Source organism: Coregonus lavaretus, assembly GCF_964263955.1.
Source record: "Coregonus lavaretus genome assembly, chromosome: 17".
NCBI lineage: Eukaryota > Metazoa > Chordata > Actinopteri > Salmoniformes > Salmonidae > Coregonus > Coregonus lavaretus.
The window spans coordinates 25,918,249-25,943,100 of NC_140004.1; the positions used below are offsets into that span (position 1 = coordinate 25,918,249).

The following is a 24,852-nucleotide window of genomic DNA, read 5'->3' on the forward strand; positions in this document are numbered from 1 at the left end:
AATTCAGCAAAGCAAAAACAGAGGAATGTATGGATACCACTAAGTATGGACTTTTTAATGACGCAAATAAAAGTAATCAAATAGTTACATTATTCTTTAAAATAAATACGATTTAGACCAGGAACAGACATTTACAGCAACCCTTCAACAAACCACACACATTGTGTTATCAAGGATTAGATGACAATAAGTTAATTACATACTACACCTCCTAAAAATTAGTGGTGATCATAGTTGTAGAAAAGTTTTCCTAGCCACTATTTTGACATTTCCTAGTCTCAACTTCAGAGCAGCATTTCCCATAGAATCCTGCTTTAGGAGCATATTTAAGCATCAATAACATACATCTCATTGAGGTTTGATAACACAGCAAGTCCGTTTACAATGAAATGGTGCAAGCTCCCCTTAAAGTTCTGTTACATGGTAATCACAATTCAATCAATTAGCTCCTCTTCGTAGGGTTTAATACCATTGACAAATCCTATATATATATATATATATATAAAAAATCCAATAAAAAAAATTCTACCCCTTTTCTTATTTTTTCCCCCCCATCTTCAAGGTACAATGCCATTACCCAACAGCATAAACTACATTCCCCTGCTATGGTGCTACAGGATGGGAATATAGGAAAAGGCTTCAGCGAGAATTGTTCGCTGCACTGGTCCAGTACCTGCTTTTCTTGCCTTATTCCTAATCAGGGATTGGTGGTGTCATTACATGGCTCTAGACCAGCAGCACTATCTCTGTGAAAGGATGTATACGTTACATTTCCATCCATGGAATGTGCCGTTTTAAGAGTAGTCTCCCACAAAGTGATGGAGGCATAGGCAACATGTGTTAGGACATTTCGTTAGCATTCAGCACAACAGTATGCATTCATTCAAGAGAAAATTGATGTACCACTATGGTTTTTAAGCCTGTCGTAGTATTTCAAATGCTAATTTCTCATTCAAACTTTATTACTATAAAATAAAATGTACATCTCTCTCCCACATTCATCCAAAGATACTTTTAATTTACAAACAAGACTGAAGGAAGATTTTCCTTGCAAAGTTTTGGTAACCCAGAATATTATTACATTGAAAATAGAGCATGATATGTTGACATTTGTTTGTATGTATGTATGTATGTATGTATGTATGTATGTATGTATGTATGTATTAAGGCAGTCAGTACAACAAATAGTAGAAAAACCTCCACTATGAAATTGAACTGTACATCGATGAGGCTCAATAGCAGTCAGGGTACCAATTATTTTGTGCCATCATACACTACCGGTCAAAAGTTTTAGAACACCTACTCATTCAATGGTTTTTCTTTATTTTTACTATTTTCTACATTGTAGGATACTAGTGAAGACATCAAAACTATGAAATAACATATATGGAATCATGTAGTAACCAAGAAAGTGTTAAACAAATCAAAAAATATTTTCTATTTGAGATTCTTCAAATAGCCACCCTTTGCCTTGATGACAGCTTTGCACACTCTTGGCATTCCTCAACCAGCTTCATGAGGTAGTCACTTGGAATGCATTTCGATTAACAGGTATGCCTTCTTAAAAGTCAATTTGTGGAATTTCTTTCCTTCTTAATGCGTTTGAACCAATCAGTTGTGTTGTGACAAGGTAGGAGGTATATACTGAATATAGCCCTATTTGGTAAAAGACTGAGTCCATATTATGGCAAGAACAGCTCAAATAAGCAAAGAGAAACGACAGTCCATCATTACTTTAAGACATGAAGGTCAGTCAATACGGAACATTTCAATAACTTTTTGACGTTTCTTCAAGCGCAGTGGCAAAAACCAAGCGCTATGATGAAACTGGCTCTCATGAGGACCGCCACATGAATGGAAGACCCAAGTTCATTAGAGTTACCAGCCTCAGAAATGGCAGCCCAAATAAATGCTTCACAGAGTTCAAGTCACAGACACATCTCAACATAAACTGTTCAGAGGAGACTGTGTGAATCAGGCCTTCATGGTTGAATTGCTGCAAAGAAACCACTACTAAAGGACACCAATAAGAAGAAGAGACTTGCTTGGGCCAAGAAACACGAGCAATGGACATTAGACTGGTGGAAATGTGTCCTTTGGTCTAGAGTCCAAATTGGATTTTTGTTTCCAACCGCCGTGTCTTTGTGAGACGCGGTGTGGGTGAACGGATGATCTCTGCATGTGTATTTCTCACGGTAAAGCATGGAGGAGGTGGTGTTATGGTGTGGGGGTGCTTTGCTGGTGACACTGTCTGTGATTTATTTAGAATTCAAGGCACACTTAACCAGCATGGCTACCACAGCATTCTGCAGCGATACGCCATCCCATCTGGTTTGGGCTTAGCGGGACTATCATTTGTTTTTCAACAGGGTAATGACCCAACACACCTCCAGGCTGTGTAACGGCTATTTGACCAAGAAGGAGAGTGATGGATGCTGCATCAGATGACCTGGCCTCCACAATCCCCCGACCTCAACCCAACTGAGATGGTTTGGCATGAGTTGGACCGCAGAGTGAAGAAAAAGCAGCCAACAAGTGCTCAGCATATGTGGGAACTCCTTCAAGACTGTTGGAAAAGCATTCCAGGTGAAGCTGGTTGAGAGAATGCCAAGAGTGTGCAAAGCTGTCATAAAGGCAAAGGGTGGCTATATGAATAATCTCAAATATAAAATATTTTTTGATTTGTTTAACACTTTCTTGGTTACTACATGATTCCATGTGTTATTTCATAGATTTAATGTCTTCACTATTATTCTACAATGTAGAAAATAGTACAAATAAAGAAAAACTCTTGAATGAGTAGGTGTTCTAAAACTTTTGACCGGTAGTGTATGTCGCAGAGAAGGCCAGCTACTTGTAGATGATCATGTTTGGCATGAAAAGGAGTGGCATGATGGCACAAAGAGACTGGTACGCAGGCTAGCTCAATAGCACAGGATCCTGCTGGTACATTGTGGCAGTTTGCCTCTGGGAGTGCGGGAGCATTGTGTCCCATTCACAGCAAGCCATCATGCTCAAAGCTGGAGGGCAGGAGGGAGAAGGCAAAGGGAACAAACTTGATTCCAGTCCCACTGTAGAACTTATTTTGGAACTCCACCCTGTGGAGACAGAACAGAGATCACGGAATATAGAGTAAGCATTAACCAAAGCATTATAAAGACGTGATATGTTGCATTTTTACACAGATTTCCTGTCCTTCACTCTGTCAATTCTGCAAGTTTAGTAAGTAACCAACCAGTGCAGCCTGAGAGCATGAAGGAAGGCAGACAGTCCCTCCATAACCAGGAGGATAGACACAGTGAGCACGGCGAATATCCCAAACACTGGCACCAGAAACATGATGCCCAGACTGGTGTCCATCCGCAGGCCCACCCGCATCACCATGGACCACAGCACCTCCGACAGCTCTGGGGGAGCAAGGACAAACAAACACAGTCACATCTCACAGTCTCTGATTCATTTAATTCATAATTAAAAAGAAGGCTTCTCCAGTCAGAGACAACATTACAAAGATTTATAAAAAAAAACAGAAGTTAAAACACAATTAAACCTAAAGGCTTATTTCCAATGTGGTCCTCTCTCACAATAAAATAAACTTTAAACGCTCATCCATCAGAAAGATGAATTTACCAAACTGTTTAGGTGTGGTGTGGTGATACTCACGGGCATGTGCCAGACTCAGAGCCCAGAGGCGCAGGTAGGAGGCTGTGTTGGAGATGCAGCCCAGGCAGTACTCTATGGTGTGAATAGACTGGTGCAGGAAAACATCCCCAAAGTCAAACTGGAAAAAACACAGACAGAAGGACCAATTACTTTCAGTACCCATTGGGGTTGAATATTTTCCCGGTATTTTACAAATTTTCTTCCGGGTAACCCGGTATTTCCCGCCAAATCCGGAAGTGTCTTTCAAAAGCATTATAAAGCATTTCAATTTGTCTGGATTTGATTAGCGCTTTGATCAGCATGAAAATACAAACCTGATGCTACCTGAGCCTGATGAGACATATATTAGATATATTTTATGAGCCCTACATTAACGACATTTAAATGAGCCCAATCCCCCCCCCCCAAAAAAAAAATTACTGTGCCGTTATCCGATACATATATGGGCTACTGCACATTATGCACAACAGAAAAACATAAAAGCCCATAGATGTAGCTACAGTGAGGGAAAAATGTTTTTGATCCCCTGCTGATTTTGTACATTTGCCCACTGACAAAGAAATGATCAGTCTATAATTTTAATGGTAGGTTTATTTGAACAGTGAGAGACAGAATAACAACAAAAAAATCCAGAAAAACGCATGTCAAAAATGTTATAAATTGATTTGCATTTTAATGAGGGAAATAAGTATTTGACCCCATCTCAATCAGAAAGATTTCTGGCTCCCAGGTGTCTTTTATACAGGTAACGAGCTGAGATTAGGAGCACACTCTTAAAGGGAGTGCTCCTAATCTCAGCTTGTTACCTGTATAAAAGACACCTGTCCACAGAAGCAATCAATCAATCAGATTCCAAACTCTCCACCATGGCCAAGACCAAAGAGCTCTCCAAGGATGTCAGGGACAAGATTGTAGACCTACACAAGGCTGGAATGGGCTACAAGACCATCACCAAGCAGCTTGGTGAGAAGGTGACAACAGTTGGTGCGATTATTCGCAAATGGAAGAAACACAAAATAACTGTCATTTTCCCTCGGCCTGGGGCTCCATGCAGGATCTCACCTCGTGGAGTTGCAATGATCATGAGAACAGTGAGGAATCAGCCCAGAACTACACGGGAGGATCTTGTCAATGATCTCAAGGCAGCTGGGACCATAGTCACCAAGAAAACAATTGGTAACACTGTGAAGGACTGAAATCCTGCAGCGCCCGCAAGGTCCCCCTGCTCAAGAAAGCACATATACAGGGCCGTCTGAAGTTTGCCAATGAACATCTGAATGATTCAGAGGAGAACTGGGTGAAAGTGTTGTGGTCAGATGAGACCAAAATCGAGCTCTTTGGCATCAACTCAACTCACCGTGTTTGGAGGAGGAGGAATACTGCCTATGACCCCAACACCATCCCCACCGTCAAACATGGAGGTGGAAACATTATGCTTTGGGGGTGTTTTTCTGCTAAGGGGACAGGACAACTTCACCGCATCAAAGGGACGATGGACGGGGCCATGTACCGTCAAATCTTGGGTGAGAACCTCCGTCCCTCAGCCAGGGCATTGAAAATGGGTCGTGGATGGGTATTCAACAAAGGAGTGGCTCAAGAAGAAGCACATTAAGGTCCTGGAGTGGCTGTACCGGTCTTGACATCTTAATACTGCCATACATTTGAGATAGGAGAATCTATCTCTGGCCCTTTAGTATGGTGAAAGGAATGTCCTTTGTTTCAGAGACTTTTGCCGCCCAAAAACTCCAACATCCAACAATGAACATTGGGGCAATATATTTCAACATCCAAACGTTGGGAATGATGAGAAATGGAATATGGAAAATTAACGTATATTTTGTGATGTCATAAAATTTTTTATAAAGGCGTTATAAGGAAAACATTGTGACTTGAAGAGCTTTTACACTGTGGATATCAGGCGTACATCCTTTAACTTGGGTAGAAAATATCAAGGAGGAAGACAATGTTTTCGTGAAGATAGGAATGTGATTTGAGCTTTCTAACAAAATCATAGTGATGATAATACTTTTGCCTCGTAACTAGCCACGCCCGAGGGAGCTCAGAGAGCGTGTCAGTATGACGGAAATGCCCGTCTTTACCAGAGTGCATAAAAGACTGAGATAAGAATTATCAGATCAGACTAGACGGACCTCAAGCTGTAGCTTTTGTCCATATTGGTCCTGACCCTGAAAATCAACGAGGTGAAGACGACAAAGTTGCCTCAACTAACAATCAATGTTACGGCTGAGTAGCTGTTCTAAGTACTGTATCTAAGAAGGTGAATTTAAGTGGGACTATCCTGTTACTCTCTTCAAACCATCGTTGACTACACTGTTCTCATCACCCCACAGGGGATCATCGACACGGTTGATTAGCCATCCTCAGAAGACCACTTCCAGAATGAGTGAAAGTAAATAGACGACTAAGAAGAAGGACATTGTGATCTCTTGTGGACAATCTGAGCCTTACAACTAAAAGGCCATCCGAAAAGAGAAGGCCCAATCGACCCTTCCCACGATGGCCTGGGTCCAACTGAGACGACGAAGACAAACACGTAAATACATGCATTACTTCTTACCAAACGGGCGGCAGTTCTTGGCAAAATATTAGGATTACTATGAGCGTAGATCCATGTGTATCCAAGTGTTTTTCTCTCTCGCTCTCTTTAACTCGCCATCTTTTCTAACAAGTGTCATATTGTGTTAGTCCGCTAGGGACCCGTTTTCATTGTATTAAGTTTCTAATCCCTACCTATACCGTGTATGTATCTTGTGTTATCATTTTTTATTAGTTAGTAAATAAATAATTAAATAAATTTGTGTGGTATGAAATGATCAGTAAGACCCGGGTTCGTGCAGACTTAAGGAGCCTACAACTTTCAGAATGAGACGGATATGAGGTAAATGATTAATAAATGACTGTTAAATGATAAAAGAGATATATAGATATCTTTATAGTTAATTCGGGAAACGGTAACTTGTTAAACAACTTTTCCCGTGGTGCCCCAAATTCCTAATGAGTTAATTGTTACATGATTAATTTAATCTAGTAACAATTAAACATAGTAGGTAATCATTCAATAAATAATAGTCATCACAATAATGAAAGGCACGTCATGACATAAGTTTCGTTTTCCTTATCTTCATCATTCTAATGACATCCTTGAATAATATAGGACTAGAATTAGATGACAAAGATTTAATGGTTATGGGTCTGAATAAATAACTGCTATAGCCTACCGCCATCCCGCGTTCACTCTTCTTTCAAACTACCTGTGAGTTCTATTGGCTGCTGTATTTAACATTCAGCAAAAAAGAGCTTGCGTCCCTCTTCGAATAGTCTATTGGGTATAAGAAATGCTACAAAAATAATGTCCAGCAAGCTATTCTAGTCTAGCTTTTCCTGCATGGGACTCCAAGAGCTACGGAGCGTTTTTTAAGGAGAAAGCCCACCGGAGCACAGGTGCTTACGTATTGCGCAAGAGACAGAGGCTATAAGTTAGAAGCTTATTATGCATAACCCATCATTAATTAGCTAAATATAAGGCTAATACTGCATTGAATTTATTACCTGAAAGAGGTAGGCTAGGACATATATATAGGGCTATATATATATATCAATCTTGAACAGGATTATGTATTTTGGAATGCAATTTGAATGGAGTTGATGGAGAGAGAAAGACTGGAAGAGAGTGCTTTCGTGTACACGGATATAAAGCAACGATACTCAAGTGATAGGCTGTTTTAAAACTCTGCAGCTGCAAAAAATATATATATATTTACAATTTAAAAAAGGTGACCCATGAATGCCAGATGGAGATGGGTAAATTAAACGCGCATTCGGTCTTTATATTACTGTAGCATAGGTTATGCTGTATCAAATGTAGACCTACCTGTCACAAGAAAAACAGTTACCATGATGAGATGATACGTAGGTCTACATGCATTGTGAACTGCGCTCCATACTGAGATGGGCTGTCTGTCCCCACCATGAGCATTGATTCATCATGAGGCCATAGAGAAGCCAGATTTAGACATCGCATATAATTTAACGCCATGCTGTTCATATTAATCATTTATTATAATTTACCGGTTTCTCACAGTTATTTATCCTGGGAAATGGGAGTGGCTTTGGGCGGTAAATCCCGATACATCTCGGTAACTGGGTTCCCGCCATTCAACCCTAGTACCAATAGTGTACTGATGACTGAATCAGCTAACCTCCTCTTTCTGGTGCTCTCTGCTGGTGGAGAGGTCACTGTGGACACTGCCCTCCTCCATGTCATGAGCCCTCATCAGGGAAAGCTCTTCCTCGCTGTGCCGCCGCACACGCTCATAACCCTGGGGAGGGTGACACACACACACACACACACTCTCTGCATGTTACAACCAGAGCACACTCCTATAAACAGACTACACACCACCATAGACTGTTACAACCATAACAGACTCATATATGGACACACTACACATACATGCACATGACTCTGAGGTCAGAAACAGACACACCCAAAGCCTCACCCTGTACATTCCCATGAGGTTGGCTCCTCCGTTGTGCAGCCAGTAGAGGTAAACTGGTTTCCCCAGCAGTAAGACAGGCACTGATAGTAGAGCAATGACCACCAGGAACACCTGCAGCCCAACCTACAGTAGCAGAGGGAAACATACAGGTCTGTTACAGTCTCACTGAAGTATCTTTGGAGCAGGTTGTCTTCACACCCACTGGGAAAACCACTCCCTTTTCCCAGTGGGTGTGTCCCAAAATGGCACACTATTCCCTATACAGTGCACTACATTTACATTTACATTTTAGTCATTTAGCAGACGCTCTTATCCAGAGCGACTTACAGGAGCAATTAGGGTTAAGTGCCTTGCTCAAGGGCACAACGACAGATTTTTCACCTAGTCGGCTCAGGGATTAGAACCAGCGACCTTTCGGTTACTGGCACAACGCTCTTAACCACTAAGCTACCTGCCGCCCCACTTCTTTTGACCAGGGCCCTATAGTAGTGCACTATATAGGGAATAGTGTGCAGCCAGTATGTGATCCCCATCTTTGTACCTGTCCTGGGAAGAGGGGTGGCACCCCGTCCCCCTGCATGAGGAACATGTTGATGAAGTGGATGAGGATGCTGGGGGCCATCTGGGAGTCGCGGGCAGAGAAGGCCAGCCACTTGTAGATGATCATGAAGACCAGGTAGCCAAACAAACACAGCAGGAACAGCAGCTCCGGGAGGAATACTAAGTACAGGTTGAACTTCTTTCTGAAGTGCCTGCATAGACACACAAACACAAACAGGGCTTTAAAGTGCCTGCATAGACACACAAACACAAACAGGGCTTTAAAGTGCCTGCATAGACACACAAACACAAACAGGGCTTTAAAGTGCCTGCATAGACACACAAACACAAACAGGGCTTTAAAGTGCCTGCATAGACACACAAACACAAACAGGGCTTTAAAGTGCCTGCATAGACACACAAACACAAACAGGGCTTTAAAGTGCCTGAACAGACAAACCGAGCTTTCAGGATTCAGAGGACTACATTCTGTATCTTTAAATTGGCCATAATCTTATAGAGTTCTTATCATTCCAGTGCTGATATTGTTGGGAGTGTGTGTGCTGTAACTCACAGGTGGTTGAAGACACCTAGGATGACCCCGAAGCTCATGTGAATGATACCCACGATCACAGACATCTTCATCTTGTAGGAGTTCAGAAAGGTCAGACGATTTGACGCCAAGTTCCAAATCTACACAGTGGCAGAAACAAGGAAAATAACCCCGTCAGGTTGAGGTATAGACAGACTACATCCAAGCCAGATTGATGGTTTTGTTAACAAATATTGTTATAAGAAATGTTTTATGAAAATGAGTAATGACCCATGATTTACTTTATTGGCTATGGTTGGTGAGAGGCAAGTGTGTATGGTTATGAAGGGACAGGGAATAACTTGTGTGTACTTGTGTGTGTAGTGAACATAGAGACAATGCAGTTTATGACCATGGATCATAAAGCCATGTACTTACCGGGTCAATGCCCAAAGGGTAGGGTCCATTGAAAACCCCAGGGACGTTGGGATCAAGGGTCAGAACGGCATTGGTGCGGAGCGTGGAATCCCTTTTACAGAAAATTCCAAAGTACACAATTATAACAAAGAGCAAGCTATCAGGTGATGTAATGTTATTCTGTAATCTCAAGAACAGATATTACTGTACAGGTACAGTCAGGGCTCTAAAGTACCATCAATTTGGTCGCATATGCGTCACAATATTTTGCTATGCGACCAGGAGTTTTATTTTGGGAGCGCCGTGCGACTATGAAATAAAATCTCCCAGATACTAATTGTTGTAATGATAAGGCGTCGCTGTACCATTGCAGATTCATTAGTGTCATGGTTGCACCATTATTAGTACAGTGAAAACAGATTGCTTCTAGCTCAACCAGGTCAAAAGATCTGACCCATATTACCGGCGCAACATCTTCCTATAGCGTGTCGCTGGGACCTCATTTTACATTCATAAACCATGTAGTGGGTCGTTCTAAAACTACTCTCGTGTGGTTAACCATTTGTTTACACTTTGTTGAGTCATGTTACCTCATTGTCTAGCTAGCTAACAACCTGGTATCTTTACCAGTATATCCAAACATTCTGGGGCACAGAAAGAAAGGGAAAGGGATAGCTTCTTCAGGAGATCAATGACCATAGCAATGAATGAATGACAGATCTCTTGCATGTCATCATCACAAACCTGACATTTTTAAAGAGACCGTGTACAATTTTCAATGTCAATAGGAAAACAGTGCTTTTACACAATGTAGAAATCTAATATTCCACAAATGACTTTGTAATTTCAATGAGAGGTATTTGTATCGCTTTTATAATAAACAACTGTATTTACAGTGTTACATATTAGTTTATAGGGCATAACATGCTTCAAAAGTAGCTAGAATTCATATAGGCTGTATCTCAATCAATTTAAAAAAAAGTATTTTCTGGTGCTCCTAAATTAATGTGGTGCTCCTAACTTTTTTTAAAATTGGGAGCACCAGTTCTACCAATGAAAAATGTTAATTTAGAGCCCTGGGTACAGTACAGAACAGATTATAGCACAGTACTAACCAAGCCCACTTTCCAGATTTAAACATGGCGTTGACGCTCCAGCCCGAGCCAAAGATGTTGAGAGACTTGGAGAAGCAGTCGTTGTAGATGAGGCCGGTATAGACCGAGAACAAGCCCATCATCAGGATTATGTAACGGCCCTCGAAGAACGTGTTCCAGATCTGAGCATACAAACACACCAATGTCAATGTAGGAGAAAGAATCTAGCTAACCACATTTCCTGGTCAAACCTAGTGCACTACATAGGGAATAGGGTGCCATTTGAGACACACACCCTGACCCGCTCACCTCGTTTCTTGTGCGCTTCAGTTTGCGGTTGTCCTCATACAGCACCATCCAGAGAGCAAACAGAGCCATGATCACACCATGGCCCAGGTCTCCAAACATCACAGCAAACAGGAAGGGGAAGGTGATGACTGTGTAAGGAGCTGTTAAACAATAGACAAAACAGGACATCATATTCCATATACACATTCAACTATCCCTCAAGTTCAAAACGTTATTGTCCATTCATGTTTGGGGTGGAAGTGTGTCTTTGGCTATGGGCATGTGGCTCATAAACATAGCAAACAAACAGAAAACAGAAAAACCGTAAGCCTAATGATAGATTCCTAAATGTAGTAATCAGTGGTCATTGACTGACGAGGTCTTACAGTACCTGGGTTAACCTCTCTATAGTTGCCCACTCCATAGGCCTCCACTATGTTCTGGAAGCCTGAGGTGAACTTGTTGGTCCTTATCAGGGTGGGCGGAGTGTCGTTGCTGGGGATACGGTTGACAAAAGAAGGCACTGTGGCTCCACTTTTCCTCTGTGAAGGCAAGCCAATAATGTCAGACAGACCAGGATTATTGCAATGTTAGTCTATTAAGGTTACATAGAGGTTTTTTGAGGGCAAGCCAATAACATTTATATTTTCCAGAGGATAAGACAGAAAATGTACATCTTATCAAATAGCTAGTAAGTTCAAATACTTTTAGACCATTCAAATACATTTTCACCATTTAAGCCTCGTTTTTTGAAGCCTAATTTAAGCCATGTTTAACGGACTAAAACCCCTGGCAGAACCCTGACATGGGCTGCTGTCATTGAACTGACTGTGACCTTAATTATGCACATTAGCCAGTGCAATTAATTAAAGGGACAGAAACCCTGGTAGCCCAACTGGACCTTGACTAGTTTATTCAATATGGCTTAAACCATCAGAGGTGGTCAAGATAAGATCAATGCCACTTCCCTCTTTCTACAAAAACCATGACCCCATTACAAAAGCAGGTCATGCTGACTGGGTGTGTGACTGTGTTGGTTTAGCCAAATACTGAACTTAGAGGGGGAGGGGGGGGGGGGGGGGGGGGTTAAAGAGTTAAGCCCAACAATGACTTTACATAGGGAGCCATGGTAACAAAGAGCTGACTCACAGAGCCTTCCTCAAGCGCCCTCCGCAGGGTCGGCAGGTCGTTGACAGGGCACCACACCTCGGCTATCAGACACTTGTTAGTGACATCAAAGCTGCACAGGTTGAGGATGTGGTAGATGGCCTTCATCTTCTTGACCTGGATGACCCAGGTGTAGACAGACTCAGAGGCCTTGTTCAACACCTGTCTCAGGTAGTCCTCGGTCCTGTGTAGAACCTGGGGACAGCCAGCGTGTGGAGAGGGTTAGTATTACATTTTAACTAATGGGAGGGTTTCCCATCCATTCAGAATATCAAGAGGGTGTGGGCAAATGATGAATGACTGTCTAAGAATGTTCTGTGCAGGATAGAGAATCTTCCAATGCACATGCTAGGGAGGGAATGTGAGTGTGCATGCTGGTAGTTTTAGTGTGTGTGTGTGTGTGTGTGTGTGTGTGTGTGTGTGTGTGTTACGAGAAACAAAAAGAAGAGGGAGCCTTCAGCTAAGACCTTATGGAGATCATGTGCTGGGACCAGAGGTTAATGCAATTATTTTTTTCCTCCAGGGGTAGAACATCCAAAAGGATTGATCTTAACAGTCTCCCAGACAGCAAGGCACAAGCTAAGTCATGTGACCCCACAGTGATCACGACAGACATGTGCTCTAGCGCCTGAGAGAGCTCGCCCTCTCTCGCTCCTGAGAAATCTACCCCTCACACTCCATTCCAATTCTTGTTCTGAATCACTCTAAACACCCGCTGTCCATGCCTCGCTCTAGCCAGAAGCACAAGGCCCATTCTGTGAGGGATACCTCCAGCACTTCTTTACTAACAGCCAAGCTTCATTTTGTATTTTATCTTTAACAGCTCAAGTCACAAGACTTGCAACATCCTCCTTTGTTAAAATGCCTCATCAAGCACAATATATTTCAACAGCTATATCCAGCAGCAGGAACACCTCAAGCAGTAAGCCGTTGATAGCTTACATTTTAACTGGCAAAATGTTGCTGTTTTAAAGTGAATTTCCTCCAATTCTAATTGCCGCTGTTAAATAGATATAGGGGAAACACTAACTTATAAATGCCTTGTGAGCTTAGTTCAACTCTCATACCCCATCAGTTTTAAACATTGTAAATGTAAACACACAGTAAAGCCTCAAAATATGCTTAAAACTATAGTTTGTATATCTTGGATGGTCAGTCCTTGCATCCATAGCTCCATCTATACATTTTAGAGTAGTTACATTTCTCCAGGCTCATCCCTCAGCTTTTTACAAAAACAGAGACGGGGAGGCAACTTCGTTATCGTTTCAACTCCGGATTGGCCCTTTAAAAACAATAAATAAATAAAGCATCACCCACTATCTTGTTGCTGACAAGAGTTTTAGAGAGCTTACAGTGTGCAGGTCCTGGATGCGAGTCCTGAGTCCCTCCACAACGTCATTCCTCTCCTCATTACTGTTAGGGTATGGATACACGTGACAGTGGTAGCTGAGGGGCAAATCACCACTGATTACTACATTTAGGAATCTATCTTTAGAGATCTATGATGTTATTATCACACAGGTTAAAGCCACCGTCTTCAGAGCTTGTTGGGGGCAACATATTAGGCCTAATGGTTTGATGGGGAATGACCTCAGGCTGAAAGTGTAACAGGAGGTCATTTGGAGATGCATTTTAATTACCAGTCACAGATCTTCTTGACTTTCTGTCCGATCTGCTCACCCCAATAGGAGATGAGGAACACCACACTCTTAGTTGGCTCACCCTGCAATAACCATAGAACAGGAAGTGGTTTAGAATAGACACACAGTAAGGTAGAGGTGAGAGGCTCTGTGGTCCTCTGTAGCTCAGCTGGTAGAGCACGGCGCTTGTAACGCCAAGGTAGTGGGTTCAATCCCCGGGACCACCCATACACAAAAATGTATGCACGCATGACTGTAAGTCGCTTTGGATAAAAGCGTCTGCTAAATGGCATATTATTATTATTACTTCTCACAGGCCCAACACAGATGCTGTTATATTTAGCTATGTGGTAAACAGTATCTTATTCTTTTATCTTAGATTTTACATTCACACTCAAGCACTTACTGTAGAAAAGGGTTAACAATATCTCTCACACAGAACAAGATTGACCTACCGTGTCAGGGTCCTCCAAATACTCGTCAATTTCAGAGTAGCTGAGAATGGTGTAGCCCTTACACACTCTCCACAGCATGCGCTCAAAGGCCTCTATCTTCACCCTCTGAATCAGCCCTGATATAAACCTGCAGGGGGAGGGGAGAGAAACAGGGTGTTACTGTAAACAATCACACATACACACAAGTGTGTATAACTCTATATGTCTGCTGATAACCCTTACCCTAGTTTGGCTCCTAGCCGCTGCATGCTTGTGAACTCCATCATGGAGTCCTCTAGGAAGGAGAAGTCCTCATACTGGGCGTGCAGGGGCTCACACTGGGAAAAATAACATTTTCCCCAGTGTAAGGACACGCATACCAAAATACATACCATGAAAGAAAACACATACACCCCCATAACACATTGTTCGAAAAAGGGCAACATTTTGGCCATGCATGAATGAGTAAAAGACAAGCAGCATGGTTTTGGCTAATCCAAGATTTATCCCCCAAAACCTCCTATATAGAGGGGAGGAAAGAGCAAAGAAAGTCTCACAATGGAAGCAGCCAAGCCAAATCATGCGATACTAAATAGTTTCAGTCTCCTCAAGCATACCAAAGCAAGTGCTCTGAAGTCAAACAGTAGGGCAGAGTGTTGTACAGTAGTGGGATCCTGCTTTGTGGAGCAGCTGCAGGACTTACTTCTGTGCCGCGGTGCACAAAGTTGCGTGTGATACGCAGCATGTGTGTGTACTCGGTCAGCTCCAGAAGGTTCTTCTGTAGCTTCTCCTTATTCCTGGTCACCTCACTCAGCTCCACCTCCAGCCTCTGCAACTGCTCCTGGAGACAGCCATACATACAGAGTCAATTAGCAATGACAATACGGGATGTGTCCCAAATGGCACCCTATTCTCCATTTAGTAAATACACTGAACAAAAATATATAAACACAACATGCAACAGTTTCAAAGATTTTACTGAGTTACAGTTCATTTAAGGAAATCAGTCAATTATAATAAATTCATTAGGCCCTAATCTATGGATTTCACAGATATGCATCCTGTTGGTCACATATACCTTAAAAAAAAGGTAGGGGTGTGGATCAGAAAACCAGTCAGTATCTGGAGTGACCCCCATTTGCCTCATGCAGCAAGACATATCTCCGTCACATAGAGTTGATCAGGCTGTTGATTGTGGCCTGTGGAATGTTGTCCCACTCCTCTTCAATGGCTGTGCGAAGTTGCTGGATATTGGCGGGAACAAGCGGTCGTACACGTCGATCCATTGCATTCCAAACATGCTCAATGGGTGACATGTCTGGTGAGTATGCAGGCCATGGAAGAACTGGGACATTTTCAGCTTCCAGGAATTGTGTATAGATCCTTGCGACATGGGGCCGTGCATTACCATGCTGAAACATGAGGTGATGGCGGCGGATGAATGGCACGACAATGGGCCTCAGGATCATCTCTGTTCATTCAAATTGCCATCGATAAAATTAAATTGTGTTCATTGTCCGTAGCTTATTCCTGCTCATACCATAACCCCACCACCACCATGGGGCACACTGTTCACAATGTTGACATCAGCAAACCACTCGCCCACACGATGCCATGCACACGCGGTCTGCCATCTGCCTGGTGCAGTTCAAACCGGGATTCATCCGTGAAGAGCACACTTCTCCAGCGTGCCATTGGCCATTGAAGGTGAGCATTTGCCCACTGAAGTCGGTTACGACACCGAACTGCAGTAAGGTCAAGACCCTGGTAAGGACGATGTGCACGCAGATGAGCTTCCCTGAGACGGTTTCTGACAGTTTGTGCTGAAATTCTTTGGTTGTGCAAACCCACAGTTTCATCAGCTGTCCGGGTGGCTGGTCTCAGACGTTCCCGCAGGTGAAGAAGCCAGATGTGGAGGTCCTGGGCTGGCGGTTACACGTGGTCTGCGGTTGTGAGGCCGGTTGGACGTACTGTCAGATTCTCTAAAATGACATTGAGGCGGCTTATGGTAGAGAAATTAACATTAAATTATCTGGCAATAGCTCTGGTGGACATTCCTGCAGTCAACATTCCAATTGCACACTCCTTCAAACCTTGAGACATCTGTGGCATTGTGTTGTGTGACAAAACTTCACATTTTAGAGTGGCCTTTTATTGTCCCCAGCACAATGTGCTTGTTGATATGCCACACCTGTCAGGTGGATGGATTATCTTGGCAAAGGAGAAATGCTCACTAACAGGGATGTAAACATTGAACCAACACTTAACATGTTGCGTTTATATTTCAGTGTATATGGTGCCATTTGGGACAAATAAAATACTTCATTCTTATGATAAAGGATTCATAACATTTTAGAGAATGAGAGACAGGTAGAGAGAGCTAACCATTATAACCAGGACATGCTTGGGCAGGGGTGCAACCGGGTTCACTTCTCCCTCTGGAAGTGGGATGTCTGCTCTCTTGATTTCCCTTAGAAGGTACCCTGTCAAAGACGCACGTGTATGTGACCAATAAATGTCGATTTGAAGTCTTAGTACACAACACACAAACAGTCACTGAATCTATTTGTTTCAAATAATACATCTATAGCAATAAGCTTAATCTGTTGTCATTTAAAAACTATACAGTGTTTTTCATTGCATCTAAGAGTCTCTACTCTGCCTCACACTAATTCTCTCTCTTCCCTCAGGAACTCACATTCCTCTGAGAAACCTTCCCCAACACTCCTTGTACTTTCCTTTTTGGGGGGGGGCCTAAATTTAATCTCCAAGAGTCTGCCTCCAATTAAGCCTGAGTTTAGATTCCTTTAATGAGACTCATTGGCCAGGGCACAGTGTATCTCAGAACTGTACAGTGGTCTTGTCATAGAGACTGGGATTTGCACAGCAACTGTGGGAAAGTTATTGAGTTATTCAGGAGTGCATCAATGCCCATCACTTTTAAAACAGGGGTGAAAGTAAACCTATACAGTCCGGTACAGCAGCCCTGCAAAATAAATAGTGGGGGTACACCATACTGTTAAAACGTGAGCATACCACAATAATTAACACAAAATGCCAAGAAAACTATTGGCTATAACACCCTTATTTAACATTACTGCATGTCAGCCGCATGAACATTTAGCGAATTGACTTGAAACCGGGTTGTATAAGCTCCAAATTGCGTTGTGGTTTGACGAGAACACTTACATTTTGCCAAGGCGGAGATGAGTGGCCAAGACAGAGACGCGCGGACAGCAGTGGACGCATCATTTCGGGCTACAAGTGTAGGCCTAATGGCAGAATGTGATTTCCATTCATCAAATTGCGGGTGCACAGTGCACTGTTTGGACGCTGGAATTATTTTGTGAGTGGAAGAACTTGTGCGGGTAGCCTACAAGAGCGCCTTTTTGAAGTGATTGACAACCAGATGAACACATCCTGAGTGGTTGTGTTTATGCCACATTAAAAGGTCATACATGTTAAAAGTTATATGACAATTCTTTACTTAGCCCACAGAGATCATATGAAATGCATAGGGATTCTATATGCAATTCTATGATTACACCTAGGCTATAAATAAAAAATTATGTGCACTCGCACACATAGGGAGTCCAGTACCGTAAGAAATTAAATGTACTTTCACCCCTGCTTTTAAGTTATGATTAAACCAAACGGTTTTATCCTTACCTAGAATTCTCTCCATTTCCTCACATCGTTTTAACTCAGTGACAAACTTCCGCTGGAATAGGTTTACGCTGGGGTTGAGCTGAAACGGTAGGAGCAGTGCCACATTTTTACTGTCACCATGAACACACACCTGTCTAAGCTGATATTGACTCGATTTTGCAAATGATCTCCAAAATCAGGGTTGTGGGTTCGATTCCCACGGGGGGCCAGTATTTAAAAAAAAAAATACATGTATGCACTCACTAACTGTAAGTCGCTCTGGATAAGAGCGTCTGCTAAAATGACTAAAATGTAAAAATGATTAATCAGACTACGTTAGACAAGACTCCACTCCTCAAGTACTCCCAACAATGAGTTGAATCAGGTGTTTCTGTCAGGGGCTACAACAAAAATGTGTGCTGTTGGGGGTACTCGAGGACCAGAGTTGGGAAACAAGCTAACTTATCAGGTCTTGTGTTAGGAACTCCCTAGCTCTCAAACTTTAGGCGGCATTCTGCCCTCCAGTTATTAGGCATTAGCTTCGCCCATGACTGCCTCATGTGAACTACAATCCCCACGCTGTGTTTTAACATTTAGAAACGTCAATAATCATTGCTTGCGATACCGCTTTCGAAATATATGGCCCTTATCTTTCATCGGCGAGAAAGAATCCTTCAAATAAAAAAAGATACACTTACTGTGGCAGTTTTGCACAGATCCATAAAGCTATGGGTGCCTCCATCCACCGAAACTACACTTCCCCAAGTTACGGCTTAAAGACGGTGTTCAGAGAATGCTAGATAGCTAATTAGCACAGGTAAACAAGCGCTGTAACATGGCGATATGACCATGTGGGAACACTAACCCTATCAAGGTGTGTATCAATTTAACTATATATATATATATATATATATATATATATATATATATATATATATATATATATATATATATATATATATATATATATACACACACATTTAAGATAAGGTCCTTATGCTTCCAAAATGTTCAGACTGAGCGTCAGGGATCTCCCCCCTACAGAAGACCCCTTCATCCAATGACTCTTGTGTAATGTATGCCTGGAACTGAGAGTCGTGATCAAGGGCAAGGTCGGGACGGGCAACATTCTACCTACCTGATCATGTCTGACAGCTCACAACACAACTGTACCATCAATGAGAGATTAACTTTCACACCTGCGCTAGCTAGATGAGACTGTTTATTTGGGGAGCAATCAGTAAGTTACTTACGTCTCTGAATTCCACCAGACCCATTTCTCCCAGTTCGCTAATGCAGTCGTATGCCGATCCAGACTGCAGAAACAGCTGGGCCAAACACATCTCTTCACTTCGGAACAACGAACCCATCTTGACAGCTTGCTATTCTCCTGTCCTTACACTACAACCGGCTAGTTAGCTTCAACTACAGCTAACTAGCGTAAGTCTCGAGCCCAAACCACTTAACTGGGTAGGCTTAAAGGCGGGTTCCGGCGTCTTAGGAAGTAGCTACCTAGCAGGCTAACAAACTACTGATGAGCATTCGCTTCAACACCGTATCAATCATTGGCTCATCAGTGACACGTCTCAAGACGTTTCTGTTGAAGTCATCTTGCTGTATCCATATAACGTAGCTATCGATTTTAGAGAACCAGAAGATCCTAGCTAGTAGGAACTCTGTCACTTGGGCTAGCTAGCTCTGGTTCCGTGAACTCGCTTCTCAATTTAGTTGTGGTAGTTAGCAGAAGCTACTGTTAGCGAACTGACACTAGAAACAATAACGTTTGATAGCAAACTATGACTATAAGCACATTTAAACTTGGAACTTCAATAAAGTCTACCGTAGCTCGTTTTATTAAATACTCTCGAAATCATGCGCACTTTGATATCGCGCTTGTAGGCAAGTTACAAATTCCACGTCATTTCATACAACTCTTGTGCGTGCTCTGGTTATATCCGTGATGATGTTGTTCTCTCTATTCATTACACAAATTCTGTTGCAAAACGTTTCTTAAACGGAACGAAATGGGGCGGGACCTATCACAATTTGTCCAGTAGAAACTGTCGTTTTAGTTGCAAAACGTTCAGTTCCGTTTTGCAACTGTTTCGACTAATGCTTACAACCCTGGTTTGCCTTCTCGAACGTCTGAAGCGAGAGGTTTTACTCCGCCCAAAATCTGTCGACGAAAATAAGACACAAAAGTTATACATTTTTGTATGGAGGTTAATGAGAGGGTGTCGAATTTGGTCAACGAAAAATGTAATTGCTAATTTGCTACGTGAGGCTTATTTGATCGAATATAAGTTTCGTAATGGTTAGGTTGTTACGAATGCACTGATATAAGTTGTGGATAAGTGGACCTATGTGGCATTTCGGCAACTTTGAAAGAAAAAATACTTTATTTCAGATTTGTGCCTGTTGTCATAGAGATAGATAGATGACACATTTTCTTTAAGAATTTTTCAACCTTTATTTTATCAGGGAGTCATACTGAGACCAAGGTCTCTTTTACAGATGAGCCCTGAATTACACAAATTACAGAAAATACACATATCAAAATATGAATACAAAATGTAGGCAGAAATTAAAACACTGTCATAAAAAACAAACACATTCATCAGTAATAAGGTCCTCAATCAGCTTTCTGAATTGCCCTAGAGGCACCAGAACATGAAATGTAAGAACATTTTGAAGATTGTTTCACAAATAAGGTGCAAGAAAGCTAAAAGCTGATTTACCTAACTCAGTAGAGACCAAAGGACTTTCCAGAGATAGCAATTCCTGAGACCGGGTGTGGTAACTCCTATGTCTAAAGATTAGTAATGATGTTAGGTACAGTAGGACTTTTTGTAAAAGGGCTTTATAAATGAAAACATAGCAATATATCAACATACGTGACATCAAAGAAGGCCAACCAACTTTCTGGTAGAGAATGCAGTGATGAGTACTAAAATTGTCGCCCGTAATAAAGCGCAGTGCGTAATGATAAACTGCATCTAACTGCTTTAATCAAGTGTCAGCTGCGTTCATATAGATGATGTCGCCATAGTCTAGGACCGATAGGAACATCGACTGAATAATCTGCTTTCTACTATTTAGCGAGAGGCAGGACCTATTTCTAACTAACTCATCAATATGCGTTTTTAAAAGACAGCTTTTCATCTATCCAGATACCCAGATATGTGTAAGCATGGACACGATCAATATGGACACCATCCAAAGTACATATGCTTTAATCATCAGACTTCTTTTTATGTATCTCTAGAGAACAACATCATCACGGATATAACCTGTTTTAGCATGGACATTGCCATTGAAGGGTTCCACCATTTTAAAGTAGTCAACTGGGTGGGGATTCCTATGAGTTGGGAGCAATCAGCCAAAGAAGAAGAATAACATATAGTACTTTAAAATAGAGATAGCCTCAATAGCGCTGCCCATCAGTGGTGTAAAGTACTTAAGCAAAAATACTTTAAAGTACTACTTAAGTAGTTTTTTTGGGTATCTGTACTTTACTATTTATATTTTTGACAACTTTTACTTTTACTTCACTACATTCCTAATGAAAAGTATGTACTTTTTACTCCATACATTTTCCCTGACACCCAAAAATACTCGTTACATTTTGAATGCTTAGCAAACGCGTATCTGCCCTCTCATTGTCTAGAATGGTCCCACCTGAGCTCGACTCCGCCCAACTGCGTTCCATCTTTGAGGACATGTATGTCCATTGTTAGAGCGGTCACTTGACTATCTTGTCAATATAATAGACAATCTTTGGACAAGTTTATCTGCAGGTTGAGGTTTATTGCCACGAGTCTTGTCCTGGAGGCAGAACTGAGCGATTTCCCCTTAAAATTGGCTATATTGTAAAAATGTATAAAAATATATTTGAAAAATGGTCTTAATTTAAGGTTAGTAGCTAGGGTTAGCAAACCACTCTGCAGAGCTGCCTCCAGAACAAGGTTCATGACAAAAAACGCTAACCTGCAGTTTATTGTTACCCGGACTATCTGCACTGACCCTATCTTGCACTAACTCTATGCACACTCACAAGACTATATGCAGTGCCTTCAGAAAGTATTAATACCCCTTGACTTATTCCACATTTTGTTGACTTACAGACTGAATTTAACATCAATTATATATATATATATATATATATATATATATATACAGTGGGGAGAACAAGTATTTGATACACTGCCAATTTTGCAGGTTTTCCTACTTACAAAGCATGTAGAGGTCTGTAATTTTTTATCATAGGTACACTTCAACTGTGAGAGACGGAATCTAAAACAAAAATCAAGAAAATCACATTGTATGATTTTTAAGTAATTAATTTGCATTTTATTGCATTACATAAGTATTTGATCACCTACCAACCAGTAAGAATTCCGGCTCTCACAGACCTGTTAGTTTTTCTTTAAGAAGCCCTCCTGTTCTCCACTCATTACCTGTATTAACTGCACCTGTTTGAACTCATTACCTGTATAAAAGACACCTGTCCACACACTCAATCAAACAGACTCCAACCTCTCCACAATGGCCAAGACCAGAGAGCTGTGTAAGGACATCAGGGATACAATTGTAGACCTGCACAAGGCTGGGATGGGCTACAGGACAATAGGCAAGCAGCTTGGTGAGAAGGCAACAATTGTTGGCGCAATTATTAGAAAATGGAAGAAGTTCAAGATGACGGTCAATCACCCTCGGTCTGGGGCTCCATGCAAGATCTCACCTCGTGGGGCATCAATGATCATGAGGAAGGTAGGGGATAAGCCCAGAACTACACGGCAGGACCTGGTCAATGACCTGAAGAGAGCTGGGACCACAGTCTCAAAGAAAACCATTAGTAACACACTACGCCGTCATGGATTAAAATCCTGCAGCGCACGAAAGGTCCCCCTGCTCAAGCCAGCGCATGTCCAGGCCCGTCTAAAGTTTGCCAATGACCATCTGGATGATCCAGAGGAGGAATGGGAGAAGGTCATGTGGTCTGATGAGACAAAAATATAGTTTTTTGGACTAAACTCCACTCGCCGTGTTTGGAGGAAGAAGAAGGATGAGTACAACCCCAAGAACACCATCCCAACTGTGAAGCATGGAGGTGGAAACATCATTCTTTGGGGATGCTTTTTTACAAAGGGGACAGGACGACTGCACCGTATTGAGGGGAGGATGGATGGGGCCTTGTATCGTGAGATCTTGGCCAACAACCTCCTTCCCTCAGTAAGAGCATTGAAGATGGGTCGTGGCTGGGTCTTCCAGCATGACAACGACCCGAAACACACAGCCAGGGCAACTAAGGAGTGGCTCCGTAAGAAGCATCTCAAGGTCCTGGAGGGGCCTAGCCAGTCTCCAGTCCTGAACCCAATATAACATCTTTGGAGGGAGCTGAAAGTCCGTATTGCACAGCGACAGCCCCGAAACCTGAAGGATCTGAAGAAGGTCTGTATGGAGGAGTGGGCCAAAATCCCTGCTGCAGTGTGTACAAACCTGGTCAAGACCTACAGGAAATGTATGATCTCTGTAATTGCAATCAAAGGTTTCTGTACCAAATATTAAGTTCTGCTTTTCTGATGTATGAAATACATGCAATAAAATGCAAATGAATTACTTAAAAATCATACAATGTGACCTCTACATGCTTTGTAAGTAGGAAAACCTGCAAAATCGGCAGTGTATCAAATACTTGTTCTCCCCACTGTAGGTCCTGGATAGCAGGAAGCTTGGCCCCAGTGAAGTATTGGGCCATATGCACTACCCTCTGTAGCGCCTTACGGTCGGATGCCGAGCAGTTGCCATACCAGGCGGTGATGCAACCGGTCAGGATGCTCTTGATGGTGCAGCTGTATAACTTTTAGAAGATCTGGGGACCCATGCCAAATCTTTTCAGTCTCCTGAGGGGGAAAAGGTGTTGTCGTGCCCTCTTCACGACTGTCTTGGTGTGTTTGGACCATGATAGTTTGTTGGTGATGTGGACACCAAGGAACTTGAAACTCTGGACCCGCTCCACTACAGCCCAGTCGATGTAAATGGGGGCCTGTTCGGCCCTCCTTTTCCTGTAGTCCACGATCATCTCCTTTGTCTTGCTCACATTGAGGGAGAGGTTGTTGTCTTGGCACCACACTGCCAGCTCTCTAACCTCCTCCCTATAGGCTATCTCATCGTTGTCGGTGATCAGGCCTACCACTGTTGTGTTGTCAGCAAACTTAATGATGGTGTTGGAGTCAGGCTTGCCATAACAAAGGGGTTAAATACTTATTGACTCAAGACATTTCAGCTTTTAATTTTTTTTTTTTAGGGGGTAGATCAATATTAATGTTGCAGATAGATTGTGGCTTCCGTCAACGTAATTGTCTGCATATTTTCCAATCCCCCATATTTATATTTCTGTAAATATGTACACTACCGGTCAAAAGTTTTACAACACCTACTCATTCAAGGGTTTTTCTTTATTTACATTTTTTTACTATTTCTTTATTTTTACTTAACCAGCATGGCTACCACAACATTCTGCAGCGATACGCCATACCATCTGGTTTGCGCTTAGTGGGACTATCATTTGTTTTTCAACAGGACAATGACCCAACACACCTCCAGGCTGTGTAAGGGCTATTTGACCAAGAAGGAGAGTGATGGATTGCTGCATCAGATGACCTGGCCTCCACAATCACCCGACCTCAACCCAACTGAGATGGTTTGGGATGAGTTGGACCGTAGAGTGAAGGAGAAGCAGCCAACAAGTGCTCAGCATATGTGGGAACTCCTTCAAGGCTGTTGGAAAAGCATTCCAGGTGAAGCTGGTTGAGAGAATGCCAAGAGTGTACAAAGCTGACATCAAGGCAAAGGGTGGCTACTTTGAAGAATCTTAAATATAAAATATATTTTGATTTGTTTAACACT

At 42.2% G+C, this 24,852-nt stretch overlaps 1 protein-coding gene across 1 annotated transcript; it reads right to left on the bottom strand.

The window, feature by feature from the left end:
• Window positions 1–2,747: 2,747 nt before the first annotated feature.
• atp6v0a2b (ATPase H+ transporting V0 subunit a2b) lies at window positions 2,748–19,891 on the bottom strand. Its single transcript, XM_084180965.1, has 20 exons — window positions 19,197–19,891; window positions 17,965–18,043; window positions 16,681–16,778; window positions 14,999–15,136; window positions 14,539–14,633; window positions 14,317–14,443; window positions 13,862–13,944; window positions 13,574–13,667; window positions 12,204–12,416; window positions 11,446–11,596; window positions 11,076–11,215; window positions 10,788–10,948; window positions 9,694–9,784; window positions 9,298–9,416; window positions 8,725–8,935; window positions 8,184–8,306; window positions 7,884–8,003; window positions 3,664–3,781; window positions 3,236–3,407; window positions 2,748–3,098 (listed from the first exon to the last, which is right to left on the bottom strand). Exons 1-20 carry the CDS (start codon window positions 19,311–19,313, stop codon window positions 2,996–2,998), a joined length of 2,553 nt encoding a protein of 850 aa, XP_084037091.1. The 5' UTR covers window positions 19,314–19,891; the 3' UTR covers window positions 2,748–2,995.
• Window positions 19,892–24,852: the final 4,961 nt, after the last annotated feature.

Bases quoted from the DNA above. Each gene is read 5' to 3' on its own strand.
- atp6v0a2b (XM_084180965.1), bottom strand. From the start codon at position 19,313: ATGGGTTCGTTGTTCCGAAGTGAAGAGATGTGTTTGGCCCAGCTGTTT. The intron at 18,044-19,196 runs GTAAGTAACTTA...CTACCGTTTCAG, and splicing joins GTCTGGTGGAATTCAGAGAC to CTCAACCCCAGCGTAAACCT. The intron at 13,668-13,861 runs GTAATTAAAATG...TTTGCCCCTCAG, and splicing joins GTCAAGAAGATCTGTGACTG to CTACCACTGTCACGTGTATC.